General features: G+C 38.1%; 1 protein-coding gene across 9 annotated transcripts in view; it reads left to right on the top strand.

The window, feature by feature from the left end:
• Positions 1-15,714, top strand: part of gria1a (glutamate receptor, ionotropic, AMPA 1a) — an 84,202-nt gene that overhangs the window by 47,719 nt on the left and 20,769 nt on the right. For all 9 annotated transcript variants that reach the window (XR_010536290.2, XR_010536289.2, XR_010536292.2 and 6 more), the window contains exon 11: positions 514-947. Coding sequence is in view for 5 of the 9 variants with exons in the window: in XM_065272048.2 (XP_065128120.2) it covers positions 514-947 (434 nt within the window). In the remaining 4 variants the exon portion in view is untranslated. The remainder of the gene's footprint in view (positions 1-513; positions 948-15,714) is intronic.

Genomic DNA, 15,714 nt, shown 5'->3' with positions numbered 1-15,714 from the left:
TTGTTTGTTACGTGAGATATGACTGCATTTGGGGGAATGCTATAAGAACTCTATAGGTTTTTGTTAACTACATGCTTAAGGCTTGTTTGTATATTTATCAGCCTCCTACTGCTGAAATGTAACATACAGAATAAACAAACCTAATTTAAAATGATGTGGAGGTCTAATAATTGTGACCAGAAGGCTTTATATCTATCTCAATAAAAATGCAAGTCAAAAGAAGTTTCCACAATAAATCCACAATGTATTTATTGTACATTCTCACAAAAACAATTTTACCCGCTCAAAACCATTTCCGTTGTCCACATAGAAAGTATTAGTGTGCAAATTAGAAAAAAAATGTAATATATGCAACATTTTTTGTTTAACCTTATTTATTCTTTTGCATGCTTTTATGCAAACTTTAAAAATATGTTAGATGATACACTGCGTTTACAGCATATTGAACCCATGATCTTGGAGTTGCTAATACTATGCACAAGGTTTTATATAAAATCAAATGTCTCCCCGTAGAAAGCTGATGTAGCTGTGGCTCCCCTTACCATTACCCTGGTACGAGAGGAAGTTATTGACTTCTCCAAGCCATTCATGAGTCTGGGCATCTCCATTATGATCAAGAAGCCTACCAAGTCCAAGCCTGGTGTATTCTCCTTCCTGGACCCTCTGGCCTATGAGATCTGGATGTGTATTGTGTTTGCCTACATCGGCGTGAGCGTGGTGCTCTTCCTGGTCAGCCGCTTTAGTCCATACGAGTGGCACGCGGAGGACTATGAGGAAAGTGCTGAGCAGAACCCTAACCAGCCATCGTCATCGTCTGCCCAACCTGGTCAGAGTCAACAGAACCAGAACCAGCAGAGTCAGGAGCAGACCAATGAGTTTGGCATCTTTAACAGTCTGTGGTTCTCATTGGGAGCGTTCATGCAGCAGGGCTGTGATATCTCCCCCAGGTAAGATGGCGCTTTGTGTTTAAAATGTTTAAAGGTCCTGTTCTTTTTGTGTTTTTGAAGCTTTGATTGTGTTTACAGTTGCCAATATAACATGTGTTGATGTTTCATGTAAAAAGCGCTGTTTTCACTGTTCTCAAAACTGGCTGATGTCCTCCTTGTTCTATGAATCCCTCCTTCAGAAATATGTATAGAATTCTGATTGTGTAGTTTGTTTAGTGTGTTGTGATTTGATAGCAGCTTAGCTTGCCGTTAGCTTAGCTGGCGACTGACGTATTCCTGTGGGCGGAGTTTAGTCAAAACTATTCTAGTGATGTCATTAAAGCAGGAAGTAGAGGACTGTAGTCCAAACCGGCCGTTCGCTGCAGGCTTTGAAAGGCGAATTCTGTTAAAGAAAATATATCGCCTGGCAGTGAACTTTGAGCTTTATCATTTTACAGATATTATTTATGCTATTATACCAACATTGCACACTAACTAGGGTTTAAAAAATGGGATCAGAAAGAACGTGACCTTTAAGGATTGGAATGCTGTGTTGCCTAAAATTAGTTGCCTAATGATGTGCCAGTAGATGATGGTCCCCCATTGTTCCATGAAGTTTAAAGAAAACTCTTGAAAACAGTATGACATGTAATATCCTGCATTAGCATGATTGACTTGGAAAAAATGTGACGTGCACTTGAAATGATCCAGGATTAATTAGATTTAATGTGAACACTGGATTTTGATGGATGATATATTGAAGGGGAAGATGTTGAAATGTGTGTGCATGTGTTTGTGTGTATGAAAGGAGTTTAGCTAAAAACCCCAGACGCAATTCCAATTTGCATTGCAAATTTGTGTCATATTAAATTGAACAACACTGACACATGCATAATTGCACTCTGTATATACTGTATTGTTGAAGCCTAGACTTTATTTCAGTGACACCAGTTGAAGAAAGAGCATACTGTTATTATTTATTCCAATGAACATTTTGAGGTTGGGTTTTCATACCAAAGTGTACAGGATTTCGTACTTTCGCACACAGATTTTTTCTTTCTATTCATCACTACAAATACTCAGATCACTTCAATTCATTATATAGATTCTCTTGCTCAAGATCTCAAAATCTTTCTTAAATGCTCAGGGTCTAGTGATTTCTCAGCAGTACTGCTGTTATGTAGCGCTCTGGAGATTACTGATTTAGTTTGGTAATTTCTCATGTGCAGCTCTTCGGAAATCTGATTAAGTTTGCGTGAATGCTACATTGGAGTCTTCCACTCAGCGCTGGTGCACAGAGGCAGAGATGAAGTGTCTCTCTACACCGCTGCTGGACTCTCAAAGGTCACCAATTTTAAACCTAATTAATGGGGCAGGGTGTCTGTTGGCAACATGAGGTGAATAGTTGTGGGTCCAAGGGCACAGGCAGAGGAGTAGTGCAGAAAAATGTCAACACCTGACCATCCCCTCACCTGTGGGAACTACCGCATCTCGGTTGAGCTACAACATTATTTTACAGATGCTTGACATTTCTAAGACTTTTGAGCTGGATGATGTCAAACTAAAAGCAGGTGCTTCAAGCTACAGATGGCAGGGTTGCCACGGGTCCTTGAAATCCTTGATAGTTTGTGAATCTGGAGAAAAAAATTCAAGGCCCTGGGAAGTTTTTGAAAATATACGTACAAAGATACAGGTCATTGAAAGTGCTTGAATCTATTTTATGCAAGTAGTTTTCTGGAAAAAAAACTATTATTCCCTGTGTAGTGTAGGTTATTATCATAAAAATTCTAGACTTTTTAAGCACACATGCTAAAATGTTCGCTTTAAATGCTTATATCTTCTGTATGCGAATGTTGATTCATACCAAAATGCTTTTTTGCATAGTTGTGTTTGACACATGAAAACGTCTTTTGTTCCCTGAGAAGGGAACGAGATGCTGCGTCTCCCTTGCCATACTTCCTGCTTCCCTGTTACACCCTCTTTGGCAATATATTTTAGATAACGTTATACTTCCTGGCTCCCGCGTCACCCTGTCTTTGATATTAAGCCTCACCATTGGTTGAATTTGATATACACATTTAGACGCACTTACCCTTGGAGGCATATTGAAAGTGTCACCGCAGTGACGCAGCATGAGTTCCCTCAAAAGGGAACTGTAACAATGTATCTTAAAAGATAACACAATGTAACCTTGCTCTCACTTGAAATGTGTCCCCATATTTAGTCCTTGAATTTGAGGGTATTGGACCTGGAAAGTCCTTGAAAAGTACTTGAATTTGAAGTTAAGTAAGGTGTGGGAACCCTGAGATGGATATCCAGATTTTTGGTTTTGCTACAGTATTAAATGAAACTTCAGACTCATATTCAAGTCTTTTATGATAAAAGAGACGCTCGCGTTTGCCAGATACTTGCATAATCTCATGCCTAATCAGAGTTTACTGTTAAGGGAGTGTCTTGCGTGTATTTTGTGAACGTGCCTGTGTCTTTTATCATAAACGGTTTTGACGCGTATGCAGCAGGCACTTATTTTGACAAAACACGTGATGCACATGGATCACATGACGCAACAAACACATATTTTGAAAACACGAGAAACACACATGACACTCCGAACACATATTTTGAATTTGCGCCCCTTGGATGAGAAGTCACGAGTTGCCACTGATTATTTCCAAGTGAAACAAAATACTTAATGAGAAAAATAGAGTCTTGTGTTTTTCCACTGCGAATTGATTAGATCTTGAAAAGTAGGCGTGATCTCCATGGTGCCCGCAGGGACCTGACAGTCTGTGAGTTGCCCGCCAAAGCACATTATATTAAATCCTCAATTTTAATGTTTATTTATTAAATCTTTTTATATGTTAACAGTTTAAACAATGATAAAACATATCAACAAGTAAAATAAATTAAGTTTTGAGTAGACTATCAAAAAAGTAGCCCTCCAGATTGTTTTATCCATTGTGGTATCCCTTGTTCACAAAAAGTTTGGAGACCCCTGGTTTAGATTCTAAGAAGGCAGCTGCCTATGTAGGCAGTAATAATTTAGACGCAACAGTAAATTTGCACCACAGCTTTCTGGTGTCATTTTATTCTATCAACAAAGCAATAATTGCACCCTTTCTTTTTTCGGAAAGGACAATTACAACCAAAAGCATAATTTCAAATGAGCATGTTGGCAGGGATTCATTACGAATATGAAATGTGATGAGCCAATCATAGGTTATATATCTCAACACCTTTTTTGTGCTCATGTCTAGATCTGTCTATGTGTCTTTCCCTGAATGTATTTGAGTTCCTGTATGAATTGATGGTTCTGTCTAACCAGTGATAGCTGAAATGTCAATAGTGTGAATGAGAGCGCCAGTGGTTTCCTGTGATGAGGTACGGAGAAACTTCAGAGTATTTTAATTAGACAGTGTCATTTCTTTCTGTCATGTCTCTCTGTGACTCAGACTCTGCAGAGCCGAATCCACAATCTTGTAGTGATTATACCTTGTTTCATAAACAAGTAAGGACGGGTTGTAGATGACATGTCCGCATTGCGGGTGAACTTGTATTACTGTGTATAACACGTCACCTTATGTGCACTGCAGTATGACCAAACATGTTTCTGTTGACTGGATAGAGCACACTGGCTGCCTGTGTAATATAAATTAATTAGTGAATAGGAGAGAGAGAGAGAGAGAGAGAGAGAGAGAGAGAGAGAGAGAGAGAGAGAGCAGTAGCAGTAATAATGTTTTACTTCTTTATCGTACACATCTCAGACTCCCATCTATTTGTTATTATCTGCACATGAATTTACACGCTTGCCCCTTCCTACCCAATGAACACTGATAGGCTAAATTGTAACCGGTATTCCCTCTGTATGGCAACATTCAGACTGTGGTTTGGCCCTTTATGTGCTATTTATTCTTGGGAAAAAGCCCTGCTCAAATGTCAGACCTGTCACTCAAACCTCCCCATCAGGCCTAATTTATGCAAGCCACTCTAGATAATGTTTATCACCTCACACAGGTGGGCCCTGTGAATTTCATATCGGCTATTCTTCTATTCTAATCCCATTTTGTCTCATCTTTTTTGACTCGCGAATGGAATTCATTTATTTCGTAATTGTTCCTGTATTTGACATAAATTAATTTACTAAAGTCTCTGTAAAGACAATCTTGAAAATGATTTCTAAACACATTATAAATGTTAGAAATGTATTGCTGAAACACGGCAAAAAGACTATAAACTATGAAGTACTGAATTTTAGAGTTACTGTACGTTCACATCAAAAAACGCTCTGGCTGCCCTACCAACGACGCTATTGAAAAAGTTTAGTGGATGCTCTTGACCGCAAAACCGTGCCACAGCTCATTACCATAAAGTTAACCTGATTTCAAATTTCCTTGACGCTCTCACCGTCCAAGACGCGCCGTGCTGGTGCTCATTTAAAATAAGTTACTTCCGGCAACTTTGACCCCCTTTGGTCGGCAGTGTGAAGTTAGATGAATAAACAGTTTTTTTATCCTTTCTGTGTTCATTACTATTTGGGCATTACATCAGTTGCGCACTTGAGCCACCGCACTTGGCCCGGCCCCTAACACAATCGCAAGCATTCATTTAGGTTGTAGCTATATTAAAAAGTTTTTAAGAGGGACATCAGCTATTTCATGAGTGGGCGTGGTTTAAGCGCTGACAGCGGACACGCCCCCATCACTTGAAAGCAGAGAACACTGCCTATTTTTTTCAAGATTTTGATAACTTATTTTATTTACCTGCCGTTTTTTTCCAGCATTCAAATTTGGCTGGGTGGTTAATAACACATTTTTTGCGGTGTGACAAACTCAGATCAATTTGTTATATTTGACTTTACAGGGAGGGACTTTAATGTCTTTGTAAATTCATTACAGAGAATTGTTTTTAAACACATTATAAATAGAAATGATATGTATTCCTTGTGATGAGGCTCGCCAGATCTCCCTGCCGGCTCTCATTGAAAATAAGTGACTTCCGGCCACTTGCCTGCGGCAGTGTGAAGTTAGATCATTAAAAATGTTTCCAAATTTCTATGTTTAGGATTATTTGGGTGGGGCTAAAGCGGTGGCTTGATGATGCAGTGGAGCCACCGAGAATGGACTCGCCTCTAACACAATTGTAAGCATCCATTCAAGTTGCAGCGGTATTTGAAAGTTGAGGTGGCAGCTTTCCAGCGAGTGGGTGTGGTTTAAGCACTGACAGCGGACACACCCCATTGTTTGAGAGCAGAGAATCCTGCCTTTTATTTGATTAACTTATTTTATTTATTTAGCATTTTTTAATCATTCAAATTTGTGTGGTTAATATATTTTTTCCACACAAATAATATCGGACTTTAAAAACGATAACTGTAGCGATTACCACACCAATGAACAATAACTCAATCGTAAGTTATTGTAACATTATTTCTTAGTTGTATTGCAATTGTTTATTGTATGTTCACATGCTGCAGTTTTACATTTTAAATGTGCGAGTCCTTTGAATTTGTTTGGCTGTCATTGTTTTATCATTTATCAGCTAACACAGTAACACAATTATCAATATTGTTTTGGTGTGCACAGGGCTTTTCTTCTTAGAAGCTCGCTTAAATTCAAGCCATTATCCCCAATATGGACAGGCTCCCTTTCATGCCCTTGAAATGGAAACCACAAAACTGTGCTAGGTAAAAGACAGTTCGACCCAAGCTACATTAAATCCTGAGTCACACAGCGAGTGGGTTAACCTGATCTTTGCTAAAAGCAGAACTCGTCAAGTTGTTGAGTGGTTGATGGAGCATGTTCCTGTTCTGCATCTCATGGCTGTTATACTAATAATGGCTCTCACAGAAAAGGGATCTTGTCCATTTCTCCCCCAGTGCCCTTCCCACAATGGTATATCAGAAGTTATCTACTATCATTAGTGTACCTCAACGCACACACAAGTACTTTGGCAGCCCACCGCACACCTACTCCAGTTATTAACTTATGAAGAGGATAAAAAATGCTCTGCTTGTCAGTTTCAGATGGTTTTGTGTTTTTGACACATTTGTGTTTTTGTGTGAGTGTTATGTTCTAGCGAACTGTAGCACACTACAAAACACTGCTAGGCAGAAATAAATCACGTTTGACATGTGCAACAATTTTACAGCACAACAATCAAAATTCTGTAATAAATTAGGTGCTGTCATATATTATAACTCAGGCTATGTTGGAGAAATGACATTTTTCCCTGCATTATACCTGTCGTGGCAACAGTTGTGTGGCAAATTTAGATGGATGTTTTAAACTCAGCATGCAATTTAAGTTGTAAGGTTCAGGCACTTGCTTGCTTTCTATGACGTTTCAAATTTTTCTTTGTCTTTCTAAATCTGTTTACTTCTTTTATGTCATTTAGCTCACATCTTTTGGATGGAATATAACTTTTGTGTTCTCTTATTGCTTTGTGCAGCCAGCCTTTTAAAGTAAAAAATTAGCATAGAAATGCAAGCAGCAACAGTTTTCATTTAAATTATCTTTCGTGAAACGGTCCCTCGAGGTCTCCACTTACACTTTGTTTTGCAATCCTCTCTGTGTTTTCTCTGTGGGCTTCTACAGTGATTGTGTGTTTGGAGAAACTGCCTGAGTCGGTGTCCAGTGTCTGGATATTTAGTTAAGCATTCATGATCTTTCTCACATTTCGGTTTGCTAAACAAACACTACTTATCACATGAAATGAGCAATTCTGTATTCCTGTTCTTGTTTGTTTGTTTGTTTGTTTGTTTGTTTGTTTTAGATATTCAAATGATTATATATTCGATACCATGTTTACAGACATTATGACTTTAGCATATATTGTATGCATTAAGCCGATATTTTTAACAAAAGCCACTCGCTGTACATTCCTGGCAAGCAATAGCTGTCATTTCACCATCTAAGTTAACTATAGACCAGACATAGTCTGGCTATGAGTAACCCACTGTACAGACAAAATAAACTTGAATTTGATTACACGTCTTTTTAAGCCAAAATTACTTGCAAGGTTTATAATATTCCATATTTTAAGTCAACAGTGATTATGAGGTGTTTGGTTACATTTATTTATTTATTTATTATATTTCATTTGGGGAGTTATGGTTAGACGTCTATTGAATTTTCACTGTCAGCCCAAATTTTGCCTTATTTTAGCCTAGATGTCTGGGCTGTGTTTGGACGTCTTTCGAAGGCAAAATTCCTAGCTGGGTTCAGTCATCAGTACACGTCCACTTTTGGAATCAGACCCACAACTTTTGCATTGCTAATGCAAGGCTTTACCAACTGAACTGTGCTTTTACTTTGTTATAGGTTTGCATTTTTGTAAATTTTTTCGACACAATACAATGCGCCTTGTTTGCAAAATGTGTAAATGAGGATGGAATTTAACCTAAGAAAGATGTTTACTTATTCTTACACATCTATTCATGGCAAGAATATGGATCATGGCAGCCATTATTCATCAAATGATGGATAAGAGTGTTATAAATGGGCACATATCCGGATGCATGTTGTTGTCGAGTGCACTTTTGGTATTTTAAAGAGCCGACTCAGGAGTCACAGTGATGAAGTATGTCAGATCAGCATGCATCGGTAGTGTCTAAGTATACAGTAGTGTAGTACAATCGTCCTTGTATTTTTTTTGTATGAGAACATAAAACTGATTATGTTATGATGGCAATATGACTGCATAATGCATGATATACTATATCAAAGTTACACAGAATGGACTACCAAAAAGTGAAGTTGAAAGACCAGATATGTGGGAAATGAGAAAGTTTGAACAATGAGAGTGACATGGATGAGTAAAGACAGTTCAGAGGAAGTTTAGGAGGTGTTGTGATATGTGATTTAATTATGTATTGTGACCACCGGAAGTGTTTGTAGATAACGTATGTCATGGTGATGGTAAAAAGGATTTCCGGTTGCACCTTTTGATTAGTAAAGAGAACCAGGTGATTGAGAAGCATGAGCGACTCTCTGGCGTCTTATTTTGTCACACGTAACATGGTGTCAGAAGTGGAAGAGTAAAAGACGGATTTAAAATTCGCATTATGGATGGATTAAAACCTCCTGCAGGACTTGATTTGCGTCAAGGGAACCTATCAGAAAACTGGAGAAGATTTCGACAAAGGTTTGAATTATATTCAGTGGCAAGTGGCTATGCCACGAGAACTACAAAAGTGCAATCATCCCTTTTTCTTCATGTTGCGGGTGAAGATGCAGTTGAAGTTTATAACACTTTTACTTTTGAAAATGATGATGAGAGATATAACTTGGTGAAAATAATGGAGCAGTTTGAGACATACTGTAATCCAAAAAAGAACATTACATATGAGAGATACAAGTTTTTTACGTGTGTACAAGGAGAAATGTCGATCAGTCAATATGTAACAGAGCTGAGGAGAAAAGCTAAATCATGTGAGTTTGGAGAGTTGGAGGAATCTCTTATAAGAGACAGGCTTGTCTGTGGAATTAACTTAGACTCTTTAAGAGAGAGACTTTTAAGAGAAAGTGAAGCAACTCTTGAAAAGTGTGTGCAAATATGTATCGCGTCGGAAACGACGAAAGCACAGATGCAACAAATGCATGAGGAGAAAAAAGCGCAACTCACTATGACTGAGAGCAGACACATTGATGCAGTGAAGCAAAAAACAATCGTGTAAGAATGAGTGGAAAACAAAGGCCAAAACAGAGAAAGCAAGTTTTAAATGTAAAAGATGTGGAATAGAACATTTACCACGTAGTTGTCCTGCGTTTGGCAAACAGTGTAGAAATTGTGACAAAATGAATCATTTTGCAAAGATGTGCAGGTCTAAGAAAGTGCATGCTGTTGCAGGAAACGTCACAGAATTATGTGATGACTTATTTGTGGGAATAGTACAAGCACAGTCACTGAAGCACACAAAAGCATCACTTAAAGAAGAATGGACAACTGATTTAGAAATAGAAAAAACCTGTGTGAATTTTAAGCTTGATACAGGTGCACAAGCAAATGTCATTCCCTATAGCCTGTTAGAAAAAATGGGCAAAAGAAGAATGTTAAGGAACTCAAATGTTAAACTGTCTACATACACAGGAGAGAAGATCTCAGTGAAAGGTCAGTGTGACTTGGCAGTGAAATATAAGACTATGCCACTGGTTGTCAGATTTGTTGTGACAAAGAGAGAAGTAAAGCCAGTATTGGGGATTCAAACATGTGAAGAATTAAATCTTGTACAGAGAGTAATGATGATTAATGACATGGACATATTCACAGAGTATGCAGACGTGTTTGAAGGCATGGGGTGTTTAGAAGGAGAACATTCTATCAGAGTGGATGAAAACGTTACTCCAAAGGTACACCCACCAAGAAAAATACCAGTTGCCATGAGAGAAAGGCTTAAAGCTGAGCTTGAAAGAATGGAAAGAATGAAAGTGATAAAGAAAGTTGAAGAGCCCACGAAATGGGTGAATCCTTTTGTGATAGTGGAGAAGCCTAATGGCAGTCTGCGGATCTGTTTAGACCCTCGTGACCTTAATGCAGCAGTGATGAGAGAGCATTATCAATTGCCAACTGTTGATGAGATCACATGTAGATTGCCCAAAGCTAAATATTTTTCAGTGCTTGACGCAAGCTCAGGCTTTTGGCAAATTAAACTGGATGATGCTAGCTCTCGTCTTTGTACTTTTAATACACCATTTGGACGTTATCGTTTCCTTCGTCTTCCTTTTGGAATTAACTCAGCTTCAGAAGTGTTCCACAAAAAGGTACAGCAGTTATTTGAAGGTATTGATGGAGTTGAAACGTATATTGATGACATCCTTGTGTGGGCTGAAACAAAAGAGCAGCATGACGACAGGCTAAGACAAGTGTTAGAAAGAGCACGTGTCAAGAATTTCAGACTAAACAAGGACAAATGCAAGATTTGTCTGGATGAAATAAAGTATCTAGGTCATATTATAACAAAGGATGGACTGAAACCTGATATGGCTAAACTAGAAGCAGTAAGAAAAATGCCAGTTCCAGAGTGTAAAAAAGATGTGTCTCGGTTTCTTGGGATGGTGACATTTCTTGCAAAATTTGTACCAAATTTGTCACAGCATACGACTGTTCTACGTGATCTTTTAAGAGATGAAGTTGAGTGGCAGTGGAAAGATGAACATCAACAGGCATTTGAGAAGTTAAAATTGATGTTAACAGAAACTCCAGTACTCCGCTATTATGATGTGAGTCTACCAGTAATTGTTTCTGTAGATGCCTCTAAAAGTGGTCTAGGAGCAGTCTTGCTTCAAGAGGATAAGCCTGTAGCATATGCTTCTCGTGCATTGACTGTGACAGAACAACGCTATGCTCAAATTGAAAAAGAAATGCTTGCAATAGTGTTTGGTGTAGAACGATTTCATCAATTTGTTTATGGCCGAGAGATTGAAGTTCAGACAGATCACAAGCCACTTGAGATAATAATGAAGAAACCACTTAACAGAGCACCAGCTAGAATCCAAAGACTACTCATGAGACTGCAAAAGTATCAGTTGAATGTTAAGTTCCGTCCGGGAAAGGAAATGCATGTCGCTGATGCTCTGTCAAGAGCATGTTTGGCAGAAACTGAAACTTCAGAGAAAGAGGACATCACAGAAGCTCAGGTACATATGCTGCTCACAAATGTGTCTGTGTCTGAAAAGAAGTTAACAGAATTTCAGAGAGAAACAGAAAAGGATGCCACATTGATGAAGTTGTTGAGAGTTGTACAGAATGGTTGGCCAAGCAAAATGAAGAAAGTCCCTAGAGAAATTCAAAATTACTGGAATTACAGAGAAGAAATTTCTGCTGTTGATGGTATTCTTTTCAAGGGAGAGCAAATTATTGTTCCTGCTTCAATGAGAACTGACATGTTACATCGGATCCATGAAAGTCATTTAGGTATCGAAAGTTGTAGAAGAAGAGCAAGAGAGGTACTCTTTTGGCCTGGAATGTCTAAGAGTATTGAAGACATGGTAAGTCATTGTGAAGTATGCAGTGCGCATAGAAGGTTTCAGACTAAAGAGCCACTACAGCCTCATAGTGTGCCAGATAGGCCTTGGCAGAAGATTGGAGTTGATTTATTCACATATAATAAGAAAGAGTATTTGATCATGGTGGATTATTTCTCAAAGTTTATTGAAGTTGATTTGCTCAAGAATGATACCAGAAGTCTGACTGTCATCAAATTGCTGAAGTCACAGTTTGCAAGGTATGGGATTCCTGAGGTATTAATTTCTGATAATGGACCACAATTTGCTTCACAAGAGTTTCGCATGTTCTCTAAAGAATGGGAGTTTCAGCATAAAACAACAAGCCCTTATCATGCTCAATCAAATGGAATGGTTGAAAGGGCTGTACAAACTGTGAAACGGATGTTAAAAAAGACTGAAGCAGATGAGAGAGATCCATACATTTCATTGTTAAATCTGAGAAACACACCTTTGGAAACCATAGGAGTCTCCCCTGCACAATTGCTAATGGGTCGGAGAGTGAGAACTAGGTTACCAGCACCAACTGTATTACTTAATCCTAAAACAGTTACAGCTTCAGTGAAAGAGTCATTGGAAAATCGTCAGAAAAAGCAGAAGAAAAAGTTTGACTTTGGAACAAAACAGCTGCAAAAACTAACAGTAGGAGAAAATGTCAGAGTATGGCAAAATGGTGTGTGGAATCCAGCACAAGTTACTGCTCTGGCTGAGCAACCAAGGTCTTATGTTGTGGAGACACCTGATGGACAATTGTATAGAAGGAATAGGAAATATCTAATGTCCAAGACAGGAGAATACAAAGCAAAGACTGAGGATGTGGATCAGAGTTTAATTAATGACTGCCATGAGACAAGGGCTGTGTTGGATGATAAAGAGACTGCAAGTTCATGTACTGGTCAATTCAAAACTCGAAGTGGTAGAATTGTTGCAAAGCCACAAAGACTTATTGCTGAAATGTAGTTTTGTTATTTGCATATTGGTGATTGATTAGTGATACTGGATTGTTTGAAATGTTGTGACTTTATTAATGTTAAATATTGATGAAATTGTGATGTGTTAATTAAAAAAAAAAAAAAAGAAGGATGTTGTGATATGTGATTTAATTATGTATTGTGACCACCGGAAGTGTTTGTAGATAACGTATGTCATGGTGATGGTAAAAAGGATTTCCGGTTGCACCTTTTGATTAGTAAAGAGAACCAGGTGATTGAGAAGCATGAGCGACTCTCTGGCGTCTTATTTTGTCACACGTAACAGGAGGGGAATCAGAAATGCAATAACATAGACAGATTAAAAGAGAAAACTGTGTTGGAATGCTGGATTCAGACAGTTCAGAGGCGACAGAGAAGTGATGGTGACAAAATCCATCTCAGTCGCCTGTTCTGAGAGCAGTGTGCTGCCATGGCAACGCTAAAAGACATGGGTGTTTCCTCTAGAGTGGCACAGTTCACAGTGTGAGAGCACTGCTGACTGAGTGCCATCATCATCAGCTTGTGTGTGTGTGCATGCATGTGTGTGTGTGCGTGTGTCTTACCGGTTTATTTTTCCTTACAGTGTTTAGTGTCTCACAACCTTTTTATATAACAAATTAATGCATAAATGTCATTTCAGTGATTGGTTGCCAAGATTTATTAAAGGGTGTTATCATGTTTTTTGAACATTAGATATCGCATAATGTGTGTGTGTGTGTGTGTGTGTGTGTGTGTGTGTGTGTGTGTGTGTGTGTGTGTGTGTGTGTGTGTGTGTTCCTGGTAATTATCACATTGTGGGAACCAATTGTCCCCACAAAGATAGGAATACCAGTGTTTTTGTGACCTTGTGGGGACATTTTGAGGTCCCAATGAGGAAACAAGCTTATAAATCAAACAGAATGATGTTTATTGAAAATGTAGTAGCAGAAAGGATTCTGTGATGGTCAGGGTTAGGGTGTGTGTGTGTGTGTGCGCGCGCGCGTGTGTGCGCGCGCGCGTGTGTGCGTGCGTGCGTGTTTGCAGGAAGGGCCAATAGTAGTCAAAGATATCTGGGCCACCTTCAGTAGTGAATCTTGAACAGCGCAATGGAGAAGACAGATGATGCCTTTAAGTTATACAATGCAAGATGATTGTTGTTCTGTTTCAGCAATATATCCCTGAATAAGAGACTGTGCTGAGCATGTGTCCGTGAAATTGTAAGATTTATGATATTTTAATTATACATAAATCCAACTATACACAACTCCAAACAATTTCTCGATTGTATGCATGAAAAATAGTGCTGACATAAGTGACATTTTTCACAGGTTTTAAATAGTATTTAACTGCAGTCATTTATAAAAATAGCATCTGTGTAAGCGTCTCATTCCATATACACTCTTAAAAATAAAGTTGTTTGAATGGTTCTTCACAGCAATGCCATAGAAGAACCTTTTTTTTTGGGTTCCACAAAGAACAATTAAGTCAAAAGTTCTTTAAAGAATCATTTCTTTATACATTTTTATAATCTGAAGAACAATTTTCACCTTAAAGAACCTTTTGTGAAAGGTTCTTCTGATGTTGGTGCTTTAAAGAACCATTCAGACAGAAAATATTATTTAATGGCATCGTAAAGCACCTTAATTTTTAAGATTGCATGTAGAATGTAAAAAATATCGATTTTTGAGTTAGTGAGAGCAGCAGCACAGATTTGTAGATGGGGAGATTTAGACATGCGAACAGAAATGGGATCACTGTGTCAGATTCACACAGCTCAAGCGGTGCCAAGCAAAAGCTGTCAAACAATATCAGCTCACTGAGCGGCGATCCCTTGAGATTCCTGCCACCTGAGCCACTTGCACACATTTTGCCAGGGATTTTAATATACAGGTCAACCAATATCTGTCAATAAAAGTTAACTACGATGTAAGCTACTTAGGAAAAAGTCGACATGGTTAATTTTATATAAGCTTTCCCTTAAATGAATAAAATGAGTTATAGATAGTTAGATTATTTCCTTAAACTTGGCGTTACAATTTTTGTATTTTACTAGAGCATTGGTTGGAATTTATTTGGGTGTTTTGGTGTTCATTGTTATTTAGCAAAATAGCTTACAAATAATTATCATCAAACAGACAAATATAAACAATAAAATATATACAATTGTAAATGCTACAAAAAATATAGTCAATTTTATTGCAATAATAATTACTATAATTTTTTAACAACCATATATATATTGACTGTTTGAATGTTATTTTTGCTGAATGTGTGTAGTGTATTTAAAGTGTACAATACTTAACTACCATGAATTATGATACTTCTCAAAAGAGACACGGTCCATTTTCAGCATCTTTATCATATGAATTTAGCATTAACACAACACAATGCACAGCACAAGTCCCATTGTAAATCATTTTTATGATGTTGCTTTGCTCACACTGGATATTGATTTACCAGGATCATTAGATTATAATACCGCTGTGCATTAAACCATTCAGCAAATACATTTTCCATCCTTCATTAGGTGCTTACATAGCTATTACAGAGATTTGTACAAAGCCAGTAGGCATACGCGCTGGACCATCAAGAAACACATTTAAGCCAATGAAAGTACATACAAATACATTATGAATATAAAAAACTTTAAACAAAACAAATGAGAATGTTTCTTATTCGTCAACAGGTTTTTGAATGAATCTCCTGTTTGTTATCCTGGCCTTGCTCCACATCAAAGTGGATTTGCCACATACATACTGTAATTAACCCCGGCCCTTATACCAGCAGAGAGATAGGATTAAACACCCGGCTGCCAGGAACTCAGTGGAGAGCGGCATT

Source organism: Paramisgurnus dabryanus, chromosome 16 (assembly GCF_030506205.2).
Source record: "Paramisgurnus dabryanus chromosome 16, PD_genome_1.1, whole genome shotgun sequence".
Classification (NCBI taxonomy): domain Eukaryota; kingdom Metazoa; phylum Chordata; class Actinopteri; order Cypriniformes; family Cobitidae; genus Paramisgurnus; species Paramisgurnus dabryanus.
Note: the sequence above shows the minus strand (reverse complement) of the source record. Positions and strands in the feature narration are given on the sequence as shown.